At 39.0% G+C, this 25512-nt stretch overlaps 1 protein-coding gene across 4 annotated transcripts; it reads left to right on the forward strand.

Moving 5' to 3' along the window:
- The first annotated feature begins 3333 nt into the window (after positions 1 to 3333).
- On the forward strand, positions 3334 to 18019 carry OSGIN2 (oxidative stress induced growth inhibitor family member 2). 4 transcript variants are annotated; one of them, XM_067290268.1, is made up of 7 exons: positions 3384 to 3451; positions 5884 to 5957; positions 6435 to 6589; positions 11548 to 11684; positions 13138 to 13329; positions 13968 to 14059; positions 16192 to 18019. In XM_067290268.1, the coding sequence occupies exons 3-7, from the start codon at positions 6523 to 6525 to the stop codon at positions 17243 to 17245; spliced, it is 1542 nt and encodes a 513-aa protein (XP_067146369.1). In that variant the 5' UTR covers positions 3384 to 3451; positions 5884 to 5957; positions 6435 to 6522; the 3' UTR covers positions 17246 to 18019. The 4 variants fall into 4 exon arrangements, with proteins under 4 accessions (XP_067146367.1, XP_067146369.1, XP_013812418.1 ...); XM_013956964.2 differs by lacking the exon at positions 3384 to 3451 and adding an exon at positions 4406 to 4648; XM_067290266.1 differs by lacking the exon at positions 5884 to 5957 and having other exon boundaries at positions 3334 to 3451.
- The last annotated feature ends 7493 nt before the right edge of the window (positions 18020 to 25512 follow it).

A 25512-nucleotide genomic window follows, 5' to 3' on the forward strand; every position in this document is an offset into this window, starting at 1 on the left:
CATAATCTCTGTCTCTCTCAATCTGATTTTATCCATCTGTCAAAAGCAGTCCAGTGCAGTGTTGAGAAATATCAGTTCCTTCCATGTGTTAATGATGTTGTAACATCTATATAGTTTACCACTGGCTGGGATTTTTGACCTTGCATCATCAGAATTCTTCTCGTATCCTACAATCCCAGAACACTACATAGACCCCTTTTGAGATATTCAGATAAATCTCTCTGAAGTGGAAGAAGTCACTAAAGACCCTCCTGTCAATCCTTCTATATTGTTAAGTTCATTCTTTGGTACAGAAATTGCTGCATCTTTATTCTCTCAGCAAGTACTCTTATTACCACTTTGAAACTTCTGAAAGGAACCATTTAAAAGACTTCTTTTCAACAGGTAATGAGAAGATCACAGGAACTTATGGACATGGCAGACCTGCTCCTTTAAGCCTGTTCTCAAAAAGCATTTTAAAGACTTTTATTCAACAGATAATGAGAAGATCCCAGGAACTTCTCAACACGACAGACCTGTTCTTCTAAATCTGTCTCTTGTGTCTCTTGGGTGTCTTGTCTTTGTTTCTCTTGGCTAGTATCTTGACCTTTCTGCAGGATCTGATATATCTGCAGCAGAAATTCTTGATTAAAATTCCCCTGTTTTTATCATTCTTTTTCCTTGGCCTGGCAGAAAGTTGTTTTACAACTAGATTTCCTAGTTGCCATCTTGCTTAACAGTATGAGCGAATGACCTCAAGCCTTCCTAATCTCCTTTAGCCTTTCTTCAGCACTTGGTGCTCTGTGCTGAGTCCCACAGGCTTGCGGCAGACTTTCTGGTTTCTCACCTCATAACTTAGTATACTGTAGCTTACTAGGCCTTGAAGTTCATGCCTCTTTCAGAGCTATTGAATGCTACAGGGAACAAGCTGTTATCACTGAGAAATCTGTTCTGGGCAAGCTCCAGTTCTGAGATACTGCATTATTCATCAGGACAGAGTTGATCATACTTCTGTAGTGACATTTGAAGCTTTGCAGGTCAAACTCCTACTCAGTTTGCGCTTTAATCTCATATATAGTGGAAAGACCCAGGAATTTTACCAAGATGTTGCAGTCACATTCTTTGTTTTCCATGCTGCATTAAAATGTGCAGGTTGTATTCAGCACACATTTATTATTTTTCTTCAGTTACTCACTGACCATGCTGGTTCTACTATACAGGATGAAGCCAAGGACCCCTCTTCCATGCTTTGTGTCATGGCTTGAGACAACAGTCCCCTACTCTGATGTTTCTATCTATCTCATTTGTCTACAGGATTTTCAGGAATTCTACCCTATCAAGCAGGTACTAAAGATACTTAGTTATCAATTGGTTGATCAAGAGGAAGATTATGTTACAAATTTTGGTGGTCAAAGTTTCTTTTCTGATTTTCACGTATTTTCCAACATCATACATTATTGGCTGAGATTTACTGATTTAGATTTATTGAATATTTTAGGAAGAAAAATCTTTTAAATTCAATTGAATTTAAAAAACAATCTTGAAAAAATGCACAATTTTATTACCTAAAATAACATAATGAGTGTTAGTGAAATAGAGAAGCTTTAAATTAGCTAACTGATTAGCATGATTTAAAATGTAAAGATTTGGACTATACCTAGCATCCAATAACTGCCTGAATCTGTTAATAGAAATGAACAGAATGACAAATATAAATCCTTTTAAAATGTTAGCGGTTGTGTAGGGAAGGAAATGGTTGCTGTGGCTAGGTGAGACAAAGCCATTGTAAGACGTGGGTGTCTCACACAGCAGATGGACCATTACGAGGAGAGGTTGAGAGAGCTGGGGTTGTTCAGCCTTGAGAGGCTTGAAGGGATCTTACCTATATGTATAAATACCTGAAGGGGGGGGAGTAAGGGCGACTGAGTCAGACTCTTAGTGGTATCAAGTGATATGACAAGAATCAGTGGGCACAAATTAGAACACAGTAATTTCTGTTTAAACATAAGAAAAAACACTTTACTGTGATGGTGGTTGAACACTGGAACAGGTTGTCCAGAGAGGTCGTGGCATCTCCATCCTTGGAGATCTCCAAAACTCAGCTGGACACGGCCCTCAGCGATGGCCCCAGCTGTTGTAGCTGACCCTGCCTTGAGTGGGGCTGGCCTGGACCATCTCTGGAGGGGCCCTTCAGCCTCACCCTTCTGCAACCAAGAAAAGGCTGAGAAACGATTTCTCTGAAATATGCACACCTGCAAAGTATTCATAATCAAAATCTCATATAAAGTATAATTCCTAAAAAAGTGGGTACTAGTCAAATGGTACCTAGAAACCTTTTAATCTAGCTTGCTTTCTGTCCCGTGGATTTCCAGTTATGTGGATTGTACACATGAAACATGATTGCGCCCCAGTAAGAAATACACTCGTGTAGGAAAGGTTGGATGATTACTCTGTTGTAATTCACTTGGGTAACAGTGAAGAGCTTCCTTCACTGAACACTCTGCCTGTCTCTGGTCTATCATTCAAAAAACTCCTTATGAACTGCAAAAACCTATCTTTTTTTCCCCACAGTTTCCAAAATGGAGCCATGTCAGGACCTCACACAATCCTATGCCGTAAATAATAAAATGCCCAGGGGGGTTAGAAATTAGATCTGAGGATATCATGGGATCCTGCTTTCCAAAAAAAAAAAAAAAAGCAAGTTCAGGAGTGGTTTCCTTTTCTTTCAGTACCTGCCCCGCTGGCTCCCTCCCAAACGGGCCGAGCCGCGGCCCTGCCACAGCCCCGGACACGGGCGAGGGGCGGCGGCCTCCGGGGGCTGCGGCCCGCCGCCCCCTCCCTGCGGCCGCCGGCTCCCGCGCAGGCCGAAGCGCGGACAGGGCCCGGCGGGGCGGGCGGCGAGGCGGCGGCGGCCCGCAGGTGCGGCCCTGCCCCTGCCCGCGCCCCTGCCCGCGCCCGGCGGCGGCGGCAGGGCGGCCCGCGAGGGGCGGGGGAGGCTGCCGCGGAGCAGGCGCCGGGACCAGCCCTCTCGCCCCGCTGCGGCCCGGCGGAAGGAGGGTCGCGCCGCGCCGCGCCGCAGGGGCGGCACCTCCCTCCGCCAGGCCGGGCCCGTCCCCGCCGCCCCTCCCGCCAGGAGGAGGCGCCGCCGCCGCCGCCGCCCGCCGGAGGGGCGCGGGCTCGGTGCGGCCGCCGCGGCGCGACGCGACGCGACGCAGCGGGGCTGGGCGGAGGCAGCGGCGCCCGCGCTGCCGGTGCTGGCGGCGGCTCCTCCTCCCGCGTGTGACCCGCTGCCGCATGTGAGCGGGGAGGAGGGACGCGGCCGCGCGGGCCCCAGTGTGGCGGCGGCGGCGGGAGGAGGCGCGGGAGCCGCGGCGCGACGCCCCCCCGCAGCCGCTCCGCAGGGCCCCGCCGGCGCCGCCAGCCCGCCGATGCCCGTGTGGTGCTGCCGCTGCTCGCCGGCCGCTCCGCTCAGGTGAGGCGGCGCGGAGGCGCCGGCAGTGGCGCTGCGTGCGGCCCGGAGCCCGCGCGGGGCGGCGGGGGGCCGCGAGCGGGGCGCCGCGGCCTCCGCGGGCGGCGCGGCGGTTGGCGGCGCGGGGCTGCGGCGGGGGCGGCCGGGCGGCGCGGTGCCGGCTGCGCCGTGCCGCCGCCCGGCCGCGCTGGCGGAGGGGCGCGCGTGGGGCCCGCTCGGGCGGCAGGTGAGGGCGCGGCGGGCGCCCGGGACCGCGCCGGAGCGCGGCGAGCGGCTGCCGGCGGCGTCCGCTTGCTGCCGCGGTCTCTGGGGCGGCCGAGGGGGCCGGCGTTGCTGCCGCGTTTCGCCTCGGGGTGCGTGATGTTGCAGCGTCCGGGCTTCCCCGGCCGGTGCCATAAATATTTTCAGTTGGCGTTTAAAAAAAAAAAATCCGGCGATGTTAAATTTGCTCTCTCCGAAGTGCAAACTTCAGCCCGAATTGAAAGGAGCAGCGTTCCTTTATATAATGAGTTTTCTGTTAACTACCCAGTGGGGAGTCAGTTTCTTTTTTTTGTTGTTGTTGAAAAGTATGCAAAAAATTCTTCCAGGATGTTTCAGAACTACGTACTGAAAAAAGCTTTTATCTCTTGTCTAAATAAGCCGCCGTAGATTGAGAGGTGTGATGAAAGAAGTATTCTTTGCTTTCAAAGGGATCATTTACGTATGTGCTATACTTTTTTCCTCTTACTGTTTTTTTTTTCGCGCCAGTTAAAAATAATTAACTGAAGCATTAAAACACAAAAATGGTGATCAGGTTTAGGATACAGTTGTTTGACAGAACGCAGTTCTGGGGTTTGCTTGGTAGGACCAGCTTAAGGTAAACTAAGGATTCGCTTTGGGACTGACTCATCTTTGTGCGCACTTGCATTTCTGTAGGACTGGAGCCATATATATTTTACCACATCTTTACCACTGCGAAGCTGTCCACCGAGTGTGGGGGGTTTTGGGGGAGTTTTTTTGTTTGTTTTAATATAAAAAGTTCTGCTACTTACTGACTTTCAATTCAGTATTTGTTCTAAGGATAGAAAGATGGTGGCAGTAGCGGCCCCCAATTTAAGATCTTTCTGGGTTTTAGTATGATGTTCTTAGAAAATAAGAACATGCTACAGACGCCGGCGTTTCATCTGCTTCATGTGCACAGTCGCTGGGAAACTGCATGTGGTAGGTGGACGTTGCTCTGCAAAATTCAGATTCTGTGCTATACCAGTTCTGTAGGTGGTCGCACGCTATTAAAGCTGAAGAGCAGCAGTGTTTTTATTGTTCAAGATTCTTTTGTAGCCTGTACACCTACCCCATAAAAGAAGGGTGTTGTTTTTTTTTTTACTGCCGTCTAGCAGAGAACAGTATATTAAAACTGCACTAAAGCATGTGCACTCTCTTTGAACCTGTCTTTAGCAAGACATAGAATAATATTACTGTAGTTAACTTTGAGCAGAAGTTGGAAGACAATATAGTCTACCTGTACAAACCTGCAAAAAGAGGTGGAAAAAAGCAGTATGCTAATTAGATATCCGATCTCTGCTATCTGCTGACCGTCATCAAGCTCTTGCTGTTCATATTTTATGCATTTCCATTATCATGAAGAGTTAACGTGCTGCTGTAATTCAGTCAATCAGTAAGGGTGTAATTTGCAAATTTTATTTCTGTATTTCCTGCACTACAATAAAAATGAAGTATGTGCTTTCTGAAATAAATAAAACCTAAGAAGAGCTTCCCAACTTTTTTAATGAAGGAATAACGATCCCGGTAGGATTGTGTTACAGCGTGTGCCAGTGGTGTTGTTACCGTACAGCTGTGTCTCTATTTTTACTTTCAACTTACCCATTGAGGAAAGGTTTTTTGTTTGTTTTGGTTTTTGCAGTTTGTAGTAGAACCATGAGTATTGTGGGAGTTTAGGCAGTGTACAGTGCTTCTTGAAGGCCATGGGAACTGGATGAGTCTTATGCTTTTTGGTCCCACATAGAAAACAATTTTTTAAATATTAGAATAGCTTTAAGGTATGCAGATTCTTAGGAAATAAATAAGTGTACTCTGTTTTTAAAGCAAAAAATGTTTACATCAGGTGACTGGGGCATTTTTATTTAAAAAGTTATTATTAACTCTTTATTTCAAAGACTTACTAAAAAAAAGTGCCAAGGACAGATTTTTTTTTTTTTAATTTGATGTTGCCTTTTTAGCTATACAGATAAAGCGTGTGCTTCTTTAATGACCTGGAAAGGCTTCAGAGAAGGCTAACGAATCTACGTAGCCTACTGACTGTGAAAACAGTCTGTTGTGCAATAGCTGACCTGACTGATGGATGACAATTTCTTCTGTAGACGCTTAACAGTGATAAAATAGGTTATGTCTAGCTTTTGTAGGGATCAAACTCTTCTCCATCTTCCCACCGCTGCCAGCTTAGGCTGCCTTTCTTCTACTGGACCAGAAGTTCCTGACTGTAAAGTCCCTGTGGTGCTCAGCAGGTAGAAAGGTATGTGAAAGGCTGCTGTTGCATCTTAGCTGCTCAGTCAGCCTTTGGCTGGTCTTAATGTTATTAATTGGCCAGGCAGTGTATCTGTCCTGTTTTGATAAGGACAGGGAGAAACAAATTCCGCTGTGTGTTGTTGATCAAAATAATATTTGTTGTTGGTTATACTTTGTTGGCTTTGTATACACTGAAATTAGAGGAACCTGCATCTCCGTGGAGCCATCTGTCCATTTGTTATCCTTCTGGAGGCTTTCTTGAGGAAATAGTTTTTTGGTTTTTCTTTTAACTACTGTTAGAAAAGCTGTACTGAATAGTAAAATTCTGTATATTGGATGAGGAATATCTGTTTTGCCCTTGTTTTTGCAAATTCCGTAGCTTTTAAAGTAAAGCATCAAAAGCAACTTTATTTTTGAAGGGGCTGTTTTCATCATAATGCTACTGTTTCATTTTGTTTTTATGCCCTCTTTCCTTCTTTATTAGAAGCTACGGTAGCCCTGAAACTGAAGGACAGCTTTTGAATTCCTTTGCCCGGTATTTTGGTGACAGCCTTGGGAGCAAGATTAAAAGAATGCCTTTAATAGAAGAAACTGTTCTGCCTGGGGACCCTCTTCTCACTCTGCCTGTAGTAATAATAGGTGAGGTTTTTTCCTATTGTGTTTTTTTTATTAATATTATTATTTTTTAATTCTCTGGCACTGTCATTGCCTTTACAGACCTGCTGTACAAAGGCATTTATAATTAAATAACTACCTACATAGCAAATAACTTTATTAGATTGATACAGTTCTTATGGTTAACAGTAGTACCATTAAATTATGTTAAAAGACTTGCAGTTGAAGTGTATTTGAATTAAAGTTGTGGTTTGATGAAGTTGAACTGCCTTTGGCAGCAAATAATGAGTCTAAACAGAAGAACTGTTTTGATTGTAGCGTTGACCATACAGGACTTGATTTGCATGATACTGTTATGTCTACATCAGGTCGCACAGAAGTTGTTGATGCTGCACTGGTAGAAATTTGTGTGGTCAGTTGGGACAGTTGAAAGCATACAGTAAAATGTGTGTTGTATACTGGTTAGATGCTAAACTTACTCATTAATTGCCTTTTTCTTTCTGTTGCATCCACTGCTAACATCTGAATATTGTTCGTCTATACCAAAACGAATCCATGTCAAATCAGCCAGTTCATATTAATAAACTGTAGTCTTGATTAAATAGTTAAAGGCTTGTTTTGTAAAATCTTGCCAAATGACAGGATAGCAGAAGGAACAGGCTCCTTAGGTGGATAGCGTTCGCTGAGAGTGCCAGGATGGTTTGTATTTGGCCAAGATTTTTCAGCGACAGCAGGTCGCCAACTCCTTATTGCTGTGGCTTGATGAAGGGGTGAAGGAAAGGCCTTGAGTAAAGGAGGCTTTCAGGTCCAAAGCTACTGGGGCTACAGCAAACCAACAGCAAGCAAGCAGAGATTCCAGAGAAAGAGGTTTTCATGTAATATGTTCACAGTAAACCTACGCTACTTTGAAATAGTGGTGTTTGTGCAGTGCCTGTTCTCAAAGCTCTATTCAGTGATAGCTTAAAATAGTGCTCATGTAATACATTAATGTGGATGTGACAGACATGAATCACTTGGTGAATTCTGCATCGTAGTTAAACAGCAACAGTTTCCTGGCATTTTGTCAACCTTGGTATAGGTTTGCCATATGGTTAATGACTCATTTTTCACTGTTTAATTTTGTAAATATACATTATGCAAATACCTGTGCTCAATACTTACTTTGTCTACAACTTCTTTTTGTGTGCTCACACCAACCACAACTGCCTTGACTATCTCCAGTGCAAAACAAATACGTTATCCAAATTGTCTGAATGTTTTTTCTCAGATATATTAGAAAAAATTCTCAAGTTGATTTTCTCCATTGACAGCCTATTATCTCTAATTCATGGCTGTCTGAAGGAGCCTTAGAAAGGACCTAAAATTATATAATACTATAGAAGAACACAAAAGTAGCTTCTCTCCCCACCTTACCCCCCATACTACTGTTTTGATCTCCTCCATGCTATTCTTTTATATTTGGAGTATCTCAGTGATCCGCAATTTCCTGTACTTCATTATGTTAAAATGTTCTTCTTTTAGTTTCCCAGTGCTACCTTCTCGTGGCACCATTTTAATAATTGGAGAAAAATGACACATATGTGTAAGCAACTGACTTCAGGGTTGAACATTAATTTATATTGCCCTTCCTTTTGCTTCACCATTCCATTTTTTTTTCTGTATGATGTCTAATTGATGCTTTTATTCTTACTCGGATAGATTGTTCTGCATAAAGTACTGTGTTACTTGTGATAATCTTAAGTAACATCTGTACTGTGCTGCTGTATCTGTTTTCCCCCATGAAATTGTGAAGAAACAAATTCTATTTGGATGAGTTGGAAATGGAAAATTTCGTGCGGGAGTTCTAAATCTAGAGGATGTTCTGTGCTAAACGTTTTCATCTCCTGCACTAGTTTTGATCATTACTGGGTAAACACAATATGGTCTTAAATTTTCATCCAAATAACAAGTCTTTGGTTATTTGCTTTAAATTTAGGCGCATAATGCAAAGGTAATTCTGCTGTAGGTTACTGTTGATCAGAATCTTCTTCCACTACTCAAACAAAATGCTAACTGCTTCTTAAATAGGGCTGTGGAGTTTGGGAATATATTGATTACAAATCTAAAATTTCTATAATAGTAGTATCTAATCTCTCGGTCATGATGAGAAACATTATGGGAAGTATTGTGTGTGAATAAAGAGCAAACTCTTCAGGTTTAAATTTCTCATTTAATTCCCCCCCCCCCCAAGGATTTTGTGAGTGAATCATAGTAAAATTTATTACAGACCTTGCAGCAGAACTTTCATTCTGCGTGTTCTTGAGAGCATTTCTATGAGGGAATTTCTTTTCCCTGGACTGGGCCTGCTGGAAGAACAGGGACTGGGTTTGACCCAGCTCTCTGGGTAGTCCTAGGGGAGTAGCTAGGGAACTCGGTAATTCACCTTAAAACCGTCCTGATCCTTGCTAGCCTTTGTGTTGGCAGCTTTTGTTTTCCAGTTGGTTCTTTTTAGGCTTATCCAGTGGGAATAATCCTTAGCACAGGATTCTTGTGTGCTGGTATATGTTTTTTTCCCTTTTCTCCCTTTTTTGCAGACTTCCTCACAGGTTCCATTATACCACAATATGGAAAAAAAACCCAAAAAACAAAAAATAGTTACACATTTGTAAAACAAAACAAAATTTCTTTATTATGCACAAAATATAATTCTCCCAAAAGTAGTTAAATATTTAACTCAATCACGGGAATGCTCTTGAACTGTAGCTACAATGAGAGTGTTTTCAATTTCATCTGATTTTATTATAGGTGGCTTCAATGTATTGTTACAGTTCTCTCTCACATCCATCTTTCTGACATGGCAAGTAGATGTTAAGAGGGGCTTGCATCCATCCTGAGCTTTAAATTGAAGTGTTACCTGCTATCTCGTGCTGACATCTGTTTGTGGGAGGGTAGAACAGTTTCGGAGTAAGGAAGAGTTTTCACTGTCTGAAAGACTCTTTATGGTGTTTTTCTTTGTAAATGGCAAAATGGGGATGGAAGTGGTCTGGGAAGTATATCGGCAGGGTCACAAATATTTAAACCATTCCTTACAGGTTTTTGTTCTAACTTTAAGATCTCAGTGTTGGAAATCCACAGTTTCCCTAGGCAGTCTTTTTCCAGTACTTAACGGTCCTTACACTATACAGTTTTCTGTCAAGCACTTTAATGCTTTTGCCTTTGCCTCCATATATTGGTGCAAAAACTATGTATTTGATGAGAGTCTTTAAGAGACTCACTGTGCAGTCCCATGTAACTGCTCAGGTTCTAGGCCTTTGGAAAAATGTGCTTATTGAAGACTTCTTACAATTTGGCAGTCTCAGGTCATCTGTAGTAAGCCCATGTGACTTTCTGGAGCGCCTGCCTGTGGCCAGTCTCCACGTGCACCACTGTAGGAGAGATACTGCTGCTTGGGACCACAGTGAGTGCAGCTCGGTGGGGGAGGAAAGAGGTCAGTGTGCGAGAGAGTGGGAATGAATGGCAGGACCGGAATAAGAAATAGGGACTAGGCAAACTGAGGGGGAACTCAGGGCCTGGGAAATCGGGAAAGGGAGAGGAGGACACAGGCATTGGAGAAGTAAGGTTGGTAACTACTGATGGAAATCATGTGTGGGAAGATTATGGGGGACAGTGAATGAAGGGTGACCACTGAGATCAAATGGAGGGTTGAAAGGGCAGCAAGTGAGAGCTAACATCCTAACAATGAGGGCTATGTAAAAGCCATGACGAAACTAGTGATTTCATTTTTAGCCAGAACTTGAATAACGTAGTAAATGTGTGCCACTTTAGATGGAAAACAAAGACAAAATATTGAATAGTGTCTCATTAGGAGAACACTGTGCTTTTCATTCAGTCAGTGAGGAAGGGGAGCTATAGAAGCAACAGTACTTAGTCACACGTTTACATTATGTATTATAGCATGTACTTTTTTTGACTTAGCTTTCTCTCACTTCTGCTATTTGACTTTGCAATATGAACATTACTTGAATACCTTGAGAATTTGCTTGTTATAAATATGATCCCCTACTTTTTTTAGTACTAGTCAAAGGAATAGAAATATTTACCTGATATTTGTGTTATCTTATGGTAATATTTTTGTCCCATCTATTTGGGACATTTGGAAAATAGCATATTAAAATTGCAATAATTCATATAAATAAATTATAAAATGTTATAAAACAAATAAGGATATAGAAAGATGTTTGATATTGTTGCTGTTATGCTTAATGATGAACATGGTCTTAAATGAGTTTCTTGTACTTTAGCACTTAATCTACTGTATGTATTTGTCCTCACTCAGCTTTTACGTGTCTGTTGTGCTGGGTCTATAGCTTCTCATTCTGACTTGCACTGTCTTCAGCTTTGTTTCTGTTTGTCTGTTTATTTCTTCCTCTTGTCTTGTGGTCAGACTTAAATAGCATATGCTCCTGGTTGTCTTTCTATTCTGTATTTTACAGTACTTACAGTGTAAGTGAGAACACAAAGTTGTAAGATGGTAAAACTATTCAGATATCAGTGATTGACAGGTAGACTAAATTTTATCCACTGGGTACTTTTCATACAACAATAGTGAATTTGGCATACTAAACTATGAATTTTTTAATACGAATTTTATTCCATGATGTAAACAGTCATAAATGTCATAAACAGTCATACATATGACTTTGTTTCCGTGTGTTGCATTTCATTGGTAGTGTAAACAAAAAATAATTATTTAAAAGATTGGTTTAAATATTATGTTTGTACCTGTACTTTTTAACTAATTTCTTGTTACCTGGAAAAGATTCTACTGAGTTTGTCTGGAGGAACTTCCTAGTGGTAGACTTTATTTTACTGCAAAGATTATAAGCTTCTTTGAATAAGGACGGTACCACGCTATACTACTAATGTATAATTTTCTTGCTGCTTATTTGGTGACATATAAACTTTAGCTTACTTACATTTTTATTGACTTCCTTCTTTAACAGGAAATGGACCTTCAGGAATTTGTCTTTCTTACCTGCTGTCTGGATACAGGCCATATTTGTCTCCTGAAGCTATACATCCGAACCCCGTTCTGCATACTAAATTAGAAGAAGCTCGACATCTTTCTATTGTTGATCAAGTAAGCTTTTGTTACCATCTTATCCAGATCTTTTCCTTCTACAAAATAGGTTGTAAAACAGTAGGATTTCTTCTATGATCCTGTTTAAAATGCTTTTGCAATTTACATAAAAGAAGTGTCGAACATAGAAAGGGCTTAACTTTCTTAACCCACAAAGAATTAAGCTCAGTAACTGCGTGGTCTCAAGCAGTTGGCTCTTGACTTCATTTTTCTTACCTGTAAAATAAAGGCCAGTATATACCTTCCTCAATAGCTGTTAACAAATTTATATATTTCAGGTGAAAAGCGATGCATTTTAAGAATTGTTTATCCCCCAAATGATGCGTATTGCGTCATGGAGAACTAGTGCACTTATCTAGTCATATTTCTAATAAATTAATAAGTTATTTTGTTCTTCTGTTAATTTAAATGGAATCAACTCACTGTCACTTGACAAAGGCTGTTTTTTTACAGTCTGCCCTTTGTCATGTCCTTATTACTTGCCAAAACTGTCTAAAGCAGCACTTGGTCTTTCAGTGAGTAGCTGATAAAGGGATTTCGACTTTCACATGCTGGAATGTTTGAGCGCTATCATAAGGACTGAGGAATACGTGCTACTAAAGTACTTGAAGTACACATACTTCAAGTTTAAAATATTCTTAAATAATACAGTTCTTCCTAGGACTCAATTTTCAGTAACCTTAGAGATGAATCCATTTTTCTTTTCTGAACAGTATACATCCTTCACTATTTGTGTTGTGGTCACAATGGCTCTTGTGCTGTTCGTTATCCTTGTATTCATCTGATTTTTCTGTCCAGTTTGAATAGTTAAATCTCCTCCACTGTTTTTCTCCTCTGCGTTATTTTTCTCCCCACTTCTCCATTTGTTTGCCATGTTGCTATTTTCTACTCGCCCCACTCTACTCCTGATTGATTACTGACAATGCTACTGTTAACTGTATTGTCTGTGTGAACTGTAGTTTGTTTGGACTAGAAGCATGCATGTGTATTTGTAGTGGAAAAGTAAGAGTCATTGGGCTGTGTGTGTTTGTTTGTTTTAATACCACGCTGTTTGCATAGGATGTTGACCTTAAGTCTCAAGGCTTATTTTTTGGCAGGAGAATAAGTTGCCTTAGTTTTTGGCTACAGACGCTTCATGTTCTTCCGCTCCCCTATCCCCCCGAGCTTTTTCCCAATTTGGGAGGCTAAATTATCTTTTGTCAGCAAAACTTGGCCTCGTGGCTTCTATATTCTCTTCAAATATTTGTCATTGCATTGTTGTAGAAATACTGAATCATGAGTTATTTCTAAAAAAACATTTTGACTGCATCTCTGCATTAAATATTTATCTGTACTTAAACTTCAGCTTAAACTAATTCTCTGCTTTTTGTTGAAGTTCAACTTCTATACATCAGAATGATATCATAGGTAGTAAAAGTTGCATGAACATGAAGAACTTTCTTTCATGCTTTAGGATCTCGAGTACTTGTCTGAAGGCCTTGAAGGACGCTCTTCGAATCCAGTTGCAGTGCTTTTTGATACATTGCTTCATCCCAATGCTGACTTTGGGTATGACTACCCACCGATTTTGCACTGGAAGCTAGAACAACATCATTATATTCCCCATATCGTGCTTGGTAAAGGACCACCTGGTGGGGCTTGGCACGTGAGTAAATTCTTCATGTCACTTACAGGATAACTTTATAATTCTGTAGTTTGGGGTGTTTCTTGCTATCTAAGGTTGGTTGTTTAGATACTAATGGCTGTTGCAGTTCCGACTGTTCAGCTTACCAAAGCACAAATATGTTGGAGATGCAAAAGAGGAAGGGAAAAATTGCCCTTAATATTGGGATTTGTGAATATAACTGCTGTCTTGCGTGTTTTTTCCTCCGTTAGTTTAAATTTAATGAGTTATAATGAAGTGTATTTTCTGTGACTTTTTCTTCTATCTTTGCATTATTTCCAGGTGCTGTTAAACTGTCTTGAATCATAGTGTTCATATCCCATTGGTTTCACCCTTTTCTTACATCTGTTTGGAGTTTTCAATAACTTGCTTTTATTTTCCTTTTCTCTTGTTCTCTCTCCACCTTCTGCTTTTCTCCAGTAACTTTATTAGATCATGTAGTTATATTATAGTTAGATACTATTTTAATGAAAACTTATTTCCTCAGCACTTCATATAATATTCACATATTGTTATATTCTAGTATTTTATTGCTCTGAGTACATTGAGAACAATTTTTACATGTTCTACATATATCCATTTGAAATTTATCTGGTTATACATCTTGTTTTCCACTGTAGTCTATGGAAGGCTCTATGTTAACAATCAGTTTTGGAGACTGGATGGAATTGCCTGGACTCACATTTAAAGAGTGGGCAGCCAACAAACGCAGGTAAAAATATCACTTAGCATATTTGAAAAATATGTAGTTGCTATGAGAATCCAGATATCATTATTTTAAGAACTGGAAAACAGCCTCATTGTTTACAGGAATGCATCTTGCTTTGTTTAATAAATTGCCTGATGACACTGGAAATGTTTCTCCTCTGTGTACTCTGGTGGAAGAAAACGGACAATGGTTGGCCAGAATAATGTATTTTAAATGCATCGAAAGCATACATAAAGCAATACCATGCTTACAAGCAGCTGTCGAAGTTGCACAAAGCACTGTGTTGAACAGCACAAAGAAGTGCTGTTACTATAAACAGTTTTGATCAGTGTTGAAGGAAGATTGAGGGAGGAATTTAAGATCTGCAGAACTACTCTAAGTTCCTCTTTCAAATTGAATGTTTACTTAAGTTGCTATGCATGCTAGCTTTTTATATGTATATATATTTAATTCAGGAAGTCAGTATATTTCAGCATTTGCTTTATAGACAAACGCTGCAGCATCTAAAAATGATTTTATATATGGATTTTAATTTTAAGAGAATAATTCAGTGTTTCCCAATGTTACTTTCTTGTAGTAAGTTCCCTGAACAAATTTTAGAGAGAAGAAATTACTATCTTGTACAAACTCAGAGACTATAAAGTTAGAAATTATAAAATTGCTATCGTGTATGAGCTCACTCAAATTTCAGGTATACAATCAGTTTACAAAGGCCTATGTGGTAACACATAAACTTGGGCACTCTAGGTAAGCTTCTTCTAAAATCTGAATGTTCCTAACTTTGTTCTAGCAAAATTAAAGGAAATTGTTCTTCTGCTATCTGTGGTAAGAATTAAAGGAATAGAATTAAATTTGGGTATGTCTCTAAGAGTAGGCTGTTGCTTGTTTTAGGACAACACTTGCAGTAAAGAAACTGTACCTTTTGTTCTTTGATTGCTTTCTTAGATAACCACGGTAATCTTGCCTCCTTATTAACTTAAATCCTATAAGCTTCTTATTATCTGAAGCTAATTTGTGTATATTTTAAATTTCAACAATACTAAAAACAAACATGCTGACCTGTTTTACTACAGTTAAACAAGCATATTTAAAAGTACTGATTGTACTTGAAAACTTGTAGTCATGTAAAATACAGTTTCATAAATTTCCTTATAAAGGTCATGATCATCCTCCTCAATAAATATCTCACAGGGTTTTCAGAGTAATAACCTGAACATTTACAATTGCATATACTATTATCTTGTTAATCTGTGAGTAGCCTGACCTCTGGTAAATAGCTTTTAAACATAATTCAGTGAGAACCCTGATGTTCAGTACTAATGTTTCTTTTGGCTTCCTCCTGGAATTCACTTTAAAAGAAGCAGCTGCAAAATTAATGCAATTGCTGAAAATAACTTTGTTTTCAGCTTAATTTTTTTAAATAAATGATAAGGCAGCAAACATAATAAGAAAGACATAGATGTAATATCAGGATCCCAGTGAAAGAATATGTTTTTTTTAATTAGATATTCAAACATCAAAATCCTATTTATATATTCACTTTACAATTCTGTATAATATTTGCTTTTTTAATTCCTGCGGGACTTAAAGTTCTGTGATATGGAACTACTTAATTTGATACCTACTGAATTTAGCTGTACTCAAGGGATATCTGAGTAAAGTATTCTTTATTGTACTTAGCAAGTAATATAGCAAACTTAGAGTTTCAAAGTTGGCACTTAAGAGTTACTATGCTATTTAATTACTTTATCCTAAGTAAGGATATTCTCACTGAGTACAGTTTTTGCTAGTATTGTATTGTTGACTGTAATGAGGTTAAACAGGCTTTGTAAAACCCTTCTGTATAGAAGTGTTGTCCTGCTGTGGTACTGCAGAATATTGTTATGCTTCTTTTGCTTGTTAATTTAGCACTTTAAAGTTTTTCTGTCTTAGCATTGTAAATCTTGTCTTGTACATCAGGAATCAAGAGAGCAAATAAAACAACTTGAATGAGTTTGAAGATACTGAACTCCATGTTAGTTACACTGAGCAGGATCAACCCTCTGAAATTTGACTGTCATGTAGTTTGTCAAGTATGATGTTCAAACTAGCAGTACAGTCTAAATATTAACTGGAACCTTTCAATTTTGTTTTAGAAATATAAAGAGTGACCGAGTAATGCCAGAGGAAATAGCTTGTTATTATAAACACTACGTTAAAGTCATGGGCCTCCAAAAGAATTTCAGAGACAATATTTACATAACATCAGTATCCAGACTTTATCGAGGAACGGATGATGAAGATGAAAGTCAACTAAATGAAAATATTTCAACACAGCATTTACAAATGGAAATGGAAGATGGACAGAAATCACTGATCAAGAGAAACTGGGAAGTCAGAGGTTATCAGAGAGCAACAGATGGTTCTCATGTGCCATTCTGCCTCTTTGCTGAGAATGTGGCTCTTGCAACTGGAACCTTTGATTCTCCTGGCCGACTACAAGTTGAGGGAGAAGACTTTCCTTTTGTGCTTCATTCCATGTCTGACTTTGGAGCTGCTATAAGCAAAGGCAAATTACGTGGGAAAACAGACCCTGTATTAATTGTGGGTGCTGGACTTACAGCAGCTGATGCAGTACTGTGTGCCTACAACAACAACATCCCAGTAATCCATGTGTTTCGTAGAAGAGTTACTGATACAAGTCTAATTTTCAAACAGTTACCTAAAACACTTTATCCTGAATACCACAAAGTCTATCATATGATGTGTACTCAGTCACATACTGTAGATTCCAATCTACATTCTGCTTACACTAGTTTCCCTGAACACAATGTACTTTCCTTCAAGCCTGAAATGAAATGTGTTCTTCAGAGTGCCTCTGGACTGAAGAAGATTTTGAAGTTTTCTGTAGCCTTAGTTCTGATAGGCTCTCACCCAAATCTTTTCTTTCTGAAAGACCAAGGACATGGCATAGGGCATCACTCAAATCAGCCAATCACATGCAAGGGGAATCCCATTGAGATTGATCCGTATACTTATGAGTGCACTAAAGAAGCTAACCTCTTTGCTTTAGGTCCTCTGGTTGGAGACAATTTTGTACGATTTTTAAAGGGAGGCGCATTGGGCATTACACGATGTTTGGCAATAAGACAAAAGAAGAAACATGAACTGATGGAAAGCAGGGATGGAGGAGGTGATGGGGTACCATAAGGGAGATATTAGAAACTGTCACTTATGGAATTACAGATGTAGTCTAACAAACCTCACAACGAAAGTCATTAGCAGTCACATTTTTGTTGTATACAAGTAACCTGCACTTGTATTGCTTGGTAAAGGATGCTGTTACTACAGTGCTTCATCTTTTCAAAATACAACAATTGGTCTGCTATTAACTGATCTCTACTCAACTGGAATAGCTTCCAGATAAACAGAAAATGAGACTAACTTATATTGACCTGCCTGTCATCTCTTGCTCAGCTAAAAGAGCAGAATTCCTCTGGGAAAAACAATGCCTGCCAGAGCGACTTTACATTTTAGTGTCATATTCCACAAAATATTCTTATCCTGAAATTCAGCTAACTTCTAAAAGCAGAAAGCTCTCGTAGTATAAAATGATTCTTGGTCCGAAAGCAAGTTTGGAGCCTTCTGTTTGAAACAAGGATTTTATTTATTTGCCATAGTAATACAGTAATACTTTTGAGCACTTAGTAAAATGGTCTTTACTATAAGGAGGATTTCTGTAAGGAGAGGCATATTGCTCAACAGTTATAAATTATCCTACCTGAGAATTGGAATAAAAGAATAAGCATTCCCCTTTAATGCATGATTTGACAATCCATTAATGTTTTTTTCAATGGTATGCCTAGAGTTGGGTAAGTGCAGAGAGACTATAACCTGAGATGTGTTCCCCTACAGTGATATGTACATTCTGAGAATACTGATTAACATAAACAATAAAGTGCTGATGTAAGTGCTCTTATTAAAGTGTCAATAGACTGAATATCTAATGTTCTACTGAAAAAAAAGTTGGAAAGACAAGTACAGAAAAAGCATGTAAGCAGTTTTCTCAGCTTGTAGTTCAGGAAGACTGAAGGAGATCACTTGACTGATGAACGATAGATATTCTCATCTTCCATTTGACCAATCATTGGTTATTTCTCCTTTTTTCTAGAGCAGCATAACATTAAAACTAGTTTAGTCTGCAGTTTTTGAAACATTATGAAAGAGGATTGAATCTCACAACCAGCTTAAAACAACAACATAGTTCCTATAAAATCTTTTATGGCTTGTGATAAGACAAAAACTTAATCTCAAGTTCAGAGATAGGTACAAGTTAAGTTTCACATTACTGCTCTGTAAGGTAAGATCTGGAATTCATTTGCTGGATTTGAGCATAGTGTATTTATCTAAACACGCTCTAGGATTATTCACTGTAGTGAGGCAAGCAACAGCTAGTTAGAAAATGGTTCGATTATCTTTTAGAACTCTCCGTGGATGAGTGCTTGGTTTTCATTGATTCATTACCAAACATTTATTTCGGGTCCAGTGTGATGGAATAGATGTTATCCAATTAAATTATTTGTTTGGTTTTTTTTTTTGTGTTGAAAAATGTCATGTTAGATTAAGGTATTGTATTTGCATGATTAAAATCTCTGTATTAGAACTTGAGCAGACTATAAAAAGGAAATTAGGCTTAGGTTTAGACTTTGTGAAACTGCTAGTGCATGCTGGTATCCCAGCTGTCTAACTTTCATAATTTGTAGAGATACCTTTATGCTATAAATGTCTTTTCTCAGTGCCTACTACAGGCCTTTACACGTATCAGTAAGTTACTCAGACTTTGGACATAGAAGTTAGAGGTGAAAAGCTAAAGGGTTAAAATGACATCATTTTCAGTGGCAGTCCAAAGCCTTCATTTCTTTGTCAAGGATGAAATGATAAAATTACTTCTAATAAATAAATTTTAGTTTAGAGCCAACTTAATTGCATAAAGATAAACATAAATGAGGCAATTTCTATATTAATTTCTGCATTGCCCACATCATTTGAATTCAACCATGCATTGTCAATAATAGTTAAGATGTTAATTTTTTATACTTAGTGATATTTGAGATGGTCTTAATTATGCTGAACTCTAGACTTACACCATCTCAACTCAGTTATGAAGAAAATAATTTGCTTTTTTTAGCAGAAACTGTGTGTATATATAAATCTAACTTAAACCTGTGATACGTAATAATTTTAATTGAGAATTGGTGTTACATATGATCATAAAACTTCATTGCAGTTACTATATTGGGAATACATGTGCACTGAGATTAAACTGCTTCTTTTTTGTGTCAGTGTAAATGTCTGAACACAACATGCCATTGCAGTGTTATAGCATTTTCATGTGTCATGTCAAACTTTTAAAAACCATCAAAACAAAGGAAGAAATTTACTTAAACACTTGCTTTCAAAAGAAAAAAAAAAAAAGCAAAGCTCAAAACAACCACACCTCCATCCGCAGCTGCTGCAGCTCCTTACTGCATTGTGATGACAAATGTGTAGCAGAGATTCTTTGTCCTGGTTGTTATAGTGGTTCTTCTATTGCAGCATTACTGCACCTTGAGGTTTAACTGTGTGGTTTTTTGTTTTTTCTTTTCCTTTTACCATTCTTGCCAGTATGTTTGTGAGATAAAATTCTGATGTGGGATCAGTTAGTTGGACAGAGCAATCTTCCCAGTATTCGTTAAGCTTCCAGTATAAAAATATATCTTTTTAAGTGAAGTTGTACTGAAAAATTGTCCTTTTTCTTCTAGGAATTGCTAGCTCTGAAGTTGCAGCTGGATTTTCTGACTTGTGGGTTTCTCACCTTTACTTTCTGAGGGTTTTTCTTTTTCTGTCATCTTAGGTATTTTGAGAGCAAAAAAATTTTTTAAATTAATATTTTAATTCAGTTTCTTTAGGATAGCTTTACCTAAAGCATTATATAATAGTTATTGCATTTATTATGTATTAGATGCTGGCACTGAATAGTTGTTTTTGGAAATAGTTTATTTCTCAGGTTTCAAAAAATATCATTTTGAATTTCCTTTAGGTTATATTCGTTCTCTAAAGGGAAACTGCTTCCTTCAGCCCATCTTTCAGTGAGAAAGATCTCGCTATAAATCAGTTGTTAAGTATTTCACATTCAAAAACAGTGCTTGCTACTTAAGCTCTACTACTGATACACAGGCAGGAAGAATATAATTTTAAAGGAATTTTATTTGGATTTCTAGAAGTTGTAATAGTATGTTAACCATAGTGTGTATTTTATAACAAAGTAGTGGAAAAATATCTTTTATAGTTGGTTTTGGTTCTTGTTCTTAATGTTGAATCTGTCTCCTAACTAAATTCTTGCTAAGGTTATTTTAATTAGTCTCCAGCTGTGTTGAACTGTGACTGAGCTTTGTTGTAGATGGATCTCCCTAACAATCTGTCTAGTGTGGGGTTACTTAACAACAGGCGCTTTTTAAAGGCGGCACCTAACTGCGCAGTAATAGACAGTACGGAGCTTATTTTGGATTCCAGTAGGTGACTGACTTCTCCTTAAAACATTTTGAACAAAACAGTGGCTAAGATTTTACCCTAATGAGTAAATGCAGAAATCCTTTCTGCAGGTAATGCATCATAGGCTAAATCTACAAAGAAATCTGTGACAATAGCAAGTCGAGAACAATAACTTGTTTTGTCTCTTAGGAGATGCATTGCCCTGAGCTGGAAATCTGGGCTTGCTGGAGAATATATGGAAAGAGTTAGCACCAAAACAGTGCCTAAACTTTGAGTAAGGGGTGCTGAAGGACACCCTGTAGTCTTAGGTCCCTAGTCTTCAATACTTAGGGAGCTGATGTAGCATACTATATTTTTCTTCTGGCCTGCTTAGGTGTTTTTTGTTTGTTTGTTTGTTTTTTAATTTAACAATGAATTTTGTAGGGTGATGGCTGCATAATTAAAAGCACTAATCCTGTAGGCTGTAGCTTCTTTCTCTAGCAGCTCAGGAGCTGTGAAAAAGAAGGCTAGACTCAGAAACCTAGAGTGTTTGTCCAAAGTTGGGGAAAATTAAATTAAGAACCAAACTTTGAAGTAGGCTTGATTTGCATGAAGGGCTGTTAAGCCAGTTGAAGGAAAGAAAAGGGATTTACTTCATGAAAGCTTGCTTTCAGGCAAACTGCTTTGGAGAGAGAAAGAGGGTAGGATTTAGCAACTTCTCGTCAGTCCTCACTGATCTCAAACAGGTGATGACCAATGAGGAGTGCTGGGAGGAAAGCAGCCAAGAATCTGAGCAATACGGCCTGTAGGTGCTGAAATGAATCACTGCAGTGTTTCTAGGCTGAGTTTGGGGTCTCCTGTTCTGTCAAGATCCACATACTGTAACTTTAGATTCTTCCTCTGTGCTGGATTTGTCAGTCTAATGTGTTGCCATTTTTTTATAAGCTATTAAAGCTTATAAAGCTTTAAAGCTATTAAGTTACATTGAAGTGTAACACGGGCCCATGCATTAGTAGTAATTGCGTTTGCTCCAGAAGCAGTATAACTGGATTAGTAAGGTGGCGTGCTGAGAGATGAGACTTTGCTGGTTTGGTACAATACTGTATTTTCCACTTCTGAGAAACAAAATTGGTTCATTGACGTAGCAATGGCATCTGTGCTGTAACAGTCCTGGCTCAGAACCATTGCTCCACTGTGCGAGAGGAAGCACAGGTGTGCCTTAAAGGCTGCTGATTACTGGATTGTATTATCTTCTGTACAGTAATAGTTTCATTCTGAAACAGTTATGGAACAAAAATGCTAAAAGGTTTATACTCTTACATTTTCATTTACATAATTCTTTAGAGCCTTACAAGTAAGTTGTTCTGTCATCATTTTGGATTATTTTTTAAGGTGAGAGCAAGATTGAAGCACAGTACTTCAACTGGTATGAGTTTTTTGCTTTTTTTTTTTTTTTCCCCTCCCACAACCTGGAAGAGAGCATATGTTTTGCTTTAAATAGCTATAATACCTGCTATTACTTAGCAGAAACACTGGGAACTGAAATGTCCTCTGACAGAGAAAGGAAGGCTTTGGTGATACTAGGGATACAAAGTTGAAGTTAGGATATTGAATTATAAACAGATCTTTTTCTGAATAAGACAACACTGTCTTTTGGGGAATATGGTACATTTAAGGGGTTTGATTCTAGCTACTTTTTGAAGACTGAATTATACGAGGAAGTAGACCAAGGATGAATTTGGTGTAAGACACAAAATTAAGGATTATGGCAAAAAACAAGTGTTTTGGTATAATTTCATAAATGTAGTAAGGCTCAGCACTTTCTTAACAATGGCTTTGTGTGTGCAGATGCTATGCAACATTTCTGCTCTGGGGCTTTTCAGTTTATTAACCTTTACATTAAGCTTGTTCACATGCTAGATGATTTTCTAGCAGTGATAATTTTGTACTTAATATAGGCCATACTAAGTCCAACTCCTGTAACCCAATGATCATTAGTAATCAGCAAAACAAGGAAGAAAATACTTCATACTCTTAGCTTTCCTATACTTCTGAAACAACTAGTTCCAGAGGCTAAGTTCATATAACTTGCATTTTTTTTCCCCTCCATCTCTGTATTGTGAGATCACTGATGATGGGTAGGTATCAACCTACACTGCTTTCAGTAAGCTAAAATTCAGCTTCATGTTCTTAGACACCCTCTACAGATTTATATGCCAACATAAAGAAAATAAACTAGTTTTTTTTATCTATTCCCAAAATATGCTGTAATCTTGGTATCTTTAGGTTCTTTTTTTTTTTAACTAGGTATATAAAGAAAAATAATGGTCCATAAATCTAAAGCTAGAGACAAGGATATTGAATAGAATTGGCATAGTTCTGGAGAATACATTGAATACATTGAAGAGAGGGGAATAGTTTATTTTTTGTAAGCTTGGAACCAGGACTAGCTTCTGTATGAACACTGAGGTATTCCTGTTCAAGAACTGATCCTGCTATCTTATACCTATCTGGAAAATTTGGAAAGTCAGCATTGGTTTTGCCCATTTTTCTGCAGATCTAGTATTCTGGTTGTGGAATTCCAGTTTAAATGAGCTAAAGGTTTATATGTATGGATGCAAGATATTCTGAGATGCACTGCCTGGAGTTTGAGATACTGTGTAAACACAACTTTCATGTTTCATGGCTCAGTATTTCTGCTTCTGCTGAAGTTTATGTGGGTCATATACCCTGTTCCAGATGAGAGCACTGTAAACATAACTTTTAGAGAACATCCTCTATCAGCTGAACTGTATCTTCCTTCTGAGCTACAAGCAACTTGTGAGCAAAACCTCAGCTTTGATTAGACGATAAACTTGACCAAGGCTTGCATGCTAAGCTTGTTTTATTTTCTTGTGTGAAAACTGATGACTGAGATGAAAGGCAACAGGAATAAAATTAAAGCAGTTTCACTTAGAAGTTAATTATTACAGTTTGTAGCAACACTCTACGGCAGAGGGTGGGGGGGGAAGCCTGGATGGTGACAAAGAGGGATTCGGAGAGCTGTAGTGAAGGAAAAATGAAAAACTTGCTCAGTGTTTTGAATGGGTCTGGTGCTGTAGCTAATGCTTGAGATGGATCCTAATAGCCAAAGCAGGAGCGGAATGGTGCATGTGGATTACTAAAGCAGGTGCCAAAGTTGTTATTTGGGGGGGATATGAAAATGCTGTGCAAATCAGACTTACTGCACTGCAATGCGGTGATGGTGGTCATAAAAAATTGTAAAAGAGGAGAAGTGAGGAGTGGCAGGGAAGATGGAAGGCAGGTTTTGCCATCTTTGCCTTAGATTCTGAGGAGATCAACTAGAATGCAGTCAGAATTAGTAAATGTGTGACTCCAACACACAGATTTGGCCAAAGGTGACAGTGGATAGATTCATGAAATAGGATAGACCAAGAGAAGGGCTAGTTGTGTGAGGGAGCTAAGAAAAAGACATGGTAATCATGAGGACTGAGAAATCATCTGAAAAAAAATGGATGGATCATAGTAGAGCTGGAGCACGGGGTGGAGGTTTGGGAGTTAAGCCTGTAGCAAACGCTTCAGCTAGTGTGTCGGTTATGAACTGATGTTGGATAGTAAATGTGGAATAGGGCCTCTCGGGCACACTCAGGAATGCAGGTTACTGAAATGAGTTTAGAGCGTTGGAGGAAGTTGATGAAAAAGAGGAAGCTGAGACTGACAAGCAGCTCATTTTCAGAGTATGGGAATTAGTGCGATGAGATGGGAGAGGCCAGTCCTACCATCACCAGTTCATTCTGAGAGAAGGTGGGGAGTAAGGATACAACTGTGAGTGGACAGAAGCAGAAAAACTTCAACAGTGAAAAGGAAAAGATCTTGTTAGCCTTTCCAAAAAAAGGCAGTGGCTTCCTGATGTGGGGAAAGAGGGGAAGTCAGCTGAAACTGTTGCAAGTTAAACTGAAAGTTAAGTATGTTGTTCCTGCGCAGATGCTGCACCGATCCTCTACTTAAGTGGTGCATGAAGTAATTCAAATTCTGCTGCTTTTGTCTGTGTTCAGCTAAGCTGCTGAATGCAAGACTGTATTTTAAAAGCCTTGCTAATAAAAAGTATATTTAGTTTATGTATTGTGTGCATCTCCTTCCTGTGAGCAGTGTGAGCAAAGACAACATATGGTATAAAAAGGCAATTCCCCCCCCCCCCAAACCCTCAAACAGTCTTTTTGTTATGCAGACAAATGCAAGAAATGAGATCTGAAGATAAGTTTCTGCTCAGATGTATTTTTAGGTAATGCGCATCATTTTGTCAAGGAGGTGGGGAGGCCTGCAGATCATGGTTCGAAGTAGATGAGGAAAAAGCTTAGATACTATGTCTGTTACCATTTTTTTAATGCATCTTCTAAAGAAAAATCAACTCCATGCAAATTCTCCAAGAAAACTGAATGCTGGAATCATAGGGCACAAGCCACATACTATAAAAATGAAGCATACAGCAAAAGTTTAAAGTGCAACATGCAAAAATTTCTAGCATTCAGGAATAATTATCAAAATAAGTTCCTCTGCCTGTGCGTGTCATGCAATGAAATAAAATAGAGGAAGTGCAAAGCATGCTAGTGAAAAATCTCCCCAAGGACACAACAGCAACCGCAACAGAGCAGGGTTTCTTTAATTACAGTACAAAAACAAGAAAAGGAGTACTCCCCCAAATGACCTGGTAGTCAAAACTGATAGCACAAGTAAACTGTTCTACTGACTCCAGAGAAAAGTGTCGTCTGCATCACAATAATACTGTCCTCTCTCATGTTTATCTTAAATGATAAAGGCATTTATCTCTGTGTAGTTGAGAAATGCAAAGGTAGATCATTATAACATTTTATAGAGATTTTTATAAGCAGCATTAATACTGAAAGCTTTAAACTACCTATGCTTACTAAAAATCTTAATCACTAAGAAATCCACAAAATGACTCCAGA

The sequence above is a fragment of the Apteryx mantelli genome, chromosome 2 (genome assembly GCF_036417845.1).
Source record: "Apteryx mantelli isolate bAptMan1 chromosome 2, bAptMan1.hap1, whole genome shotgun sequence".
NCBI lineage: Eukaryota > Metazoa > Chordata > Aves > Apterygiformes > Apterygidae > Apteryx > Apteryx mantelli.

Coding starts and splice junctions, on each gene's coding strand:
- OSGIN2 (XM_067290266.1), top strand. CDS start 3,408: ATGCCCGTGTGGTGCTGCCGCTGCTCGCCGGCCGCTCCGCTCAG. Junction 6,590..11,547: donor TCTGCCTGTAGTAATAATAG/GTGAGGTTTTTT, acceptor CTTCTTTAACAG/GAAATGGACCTTCAGGAATT. Junction 13,330..13,967: donor CACCTGGTGGGGCTTGGCAC/GTGAGTAAATTC, acceptor TTTCCACTGTAG/TCTATGGAAGGCTCTATGTT.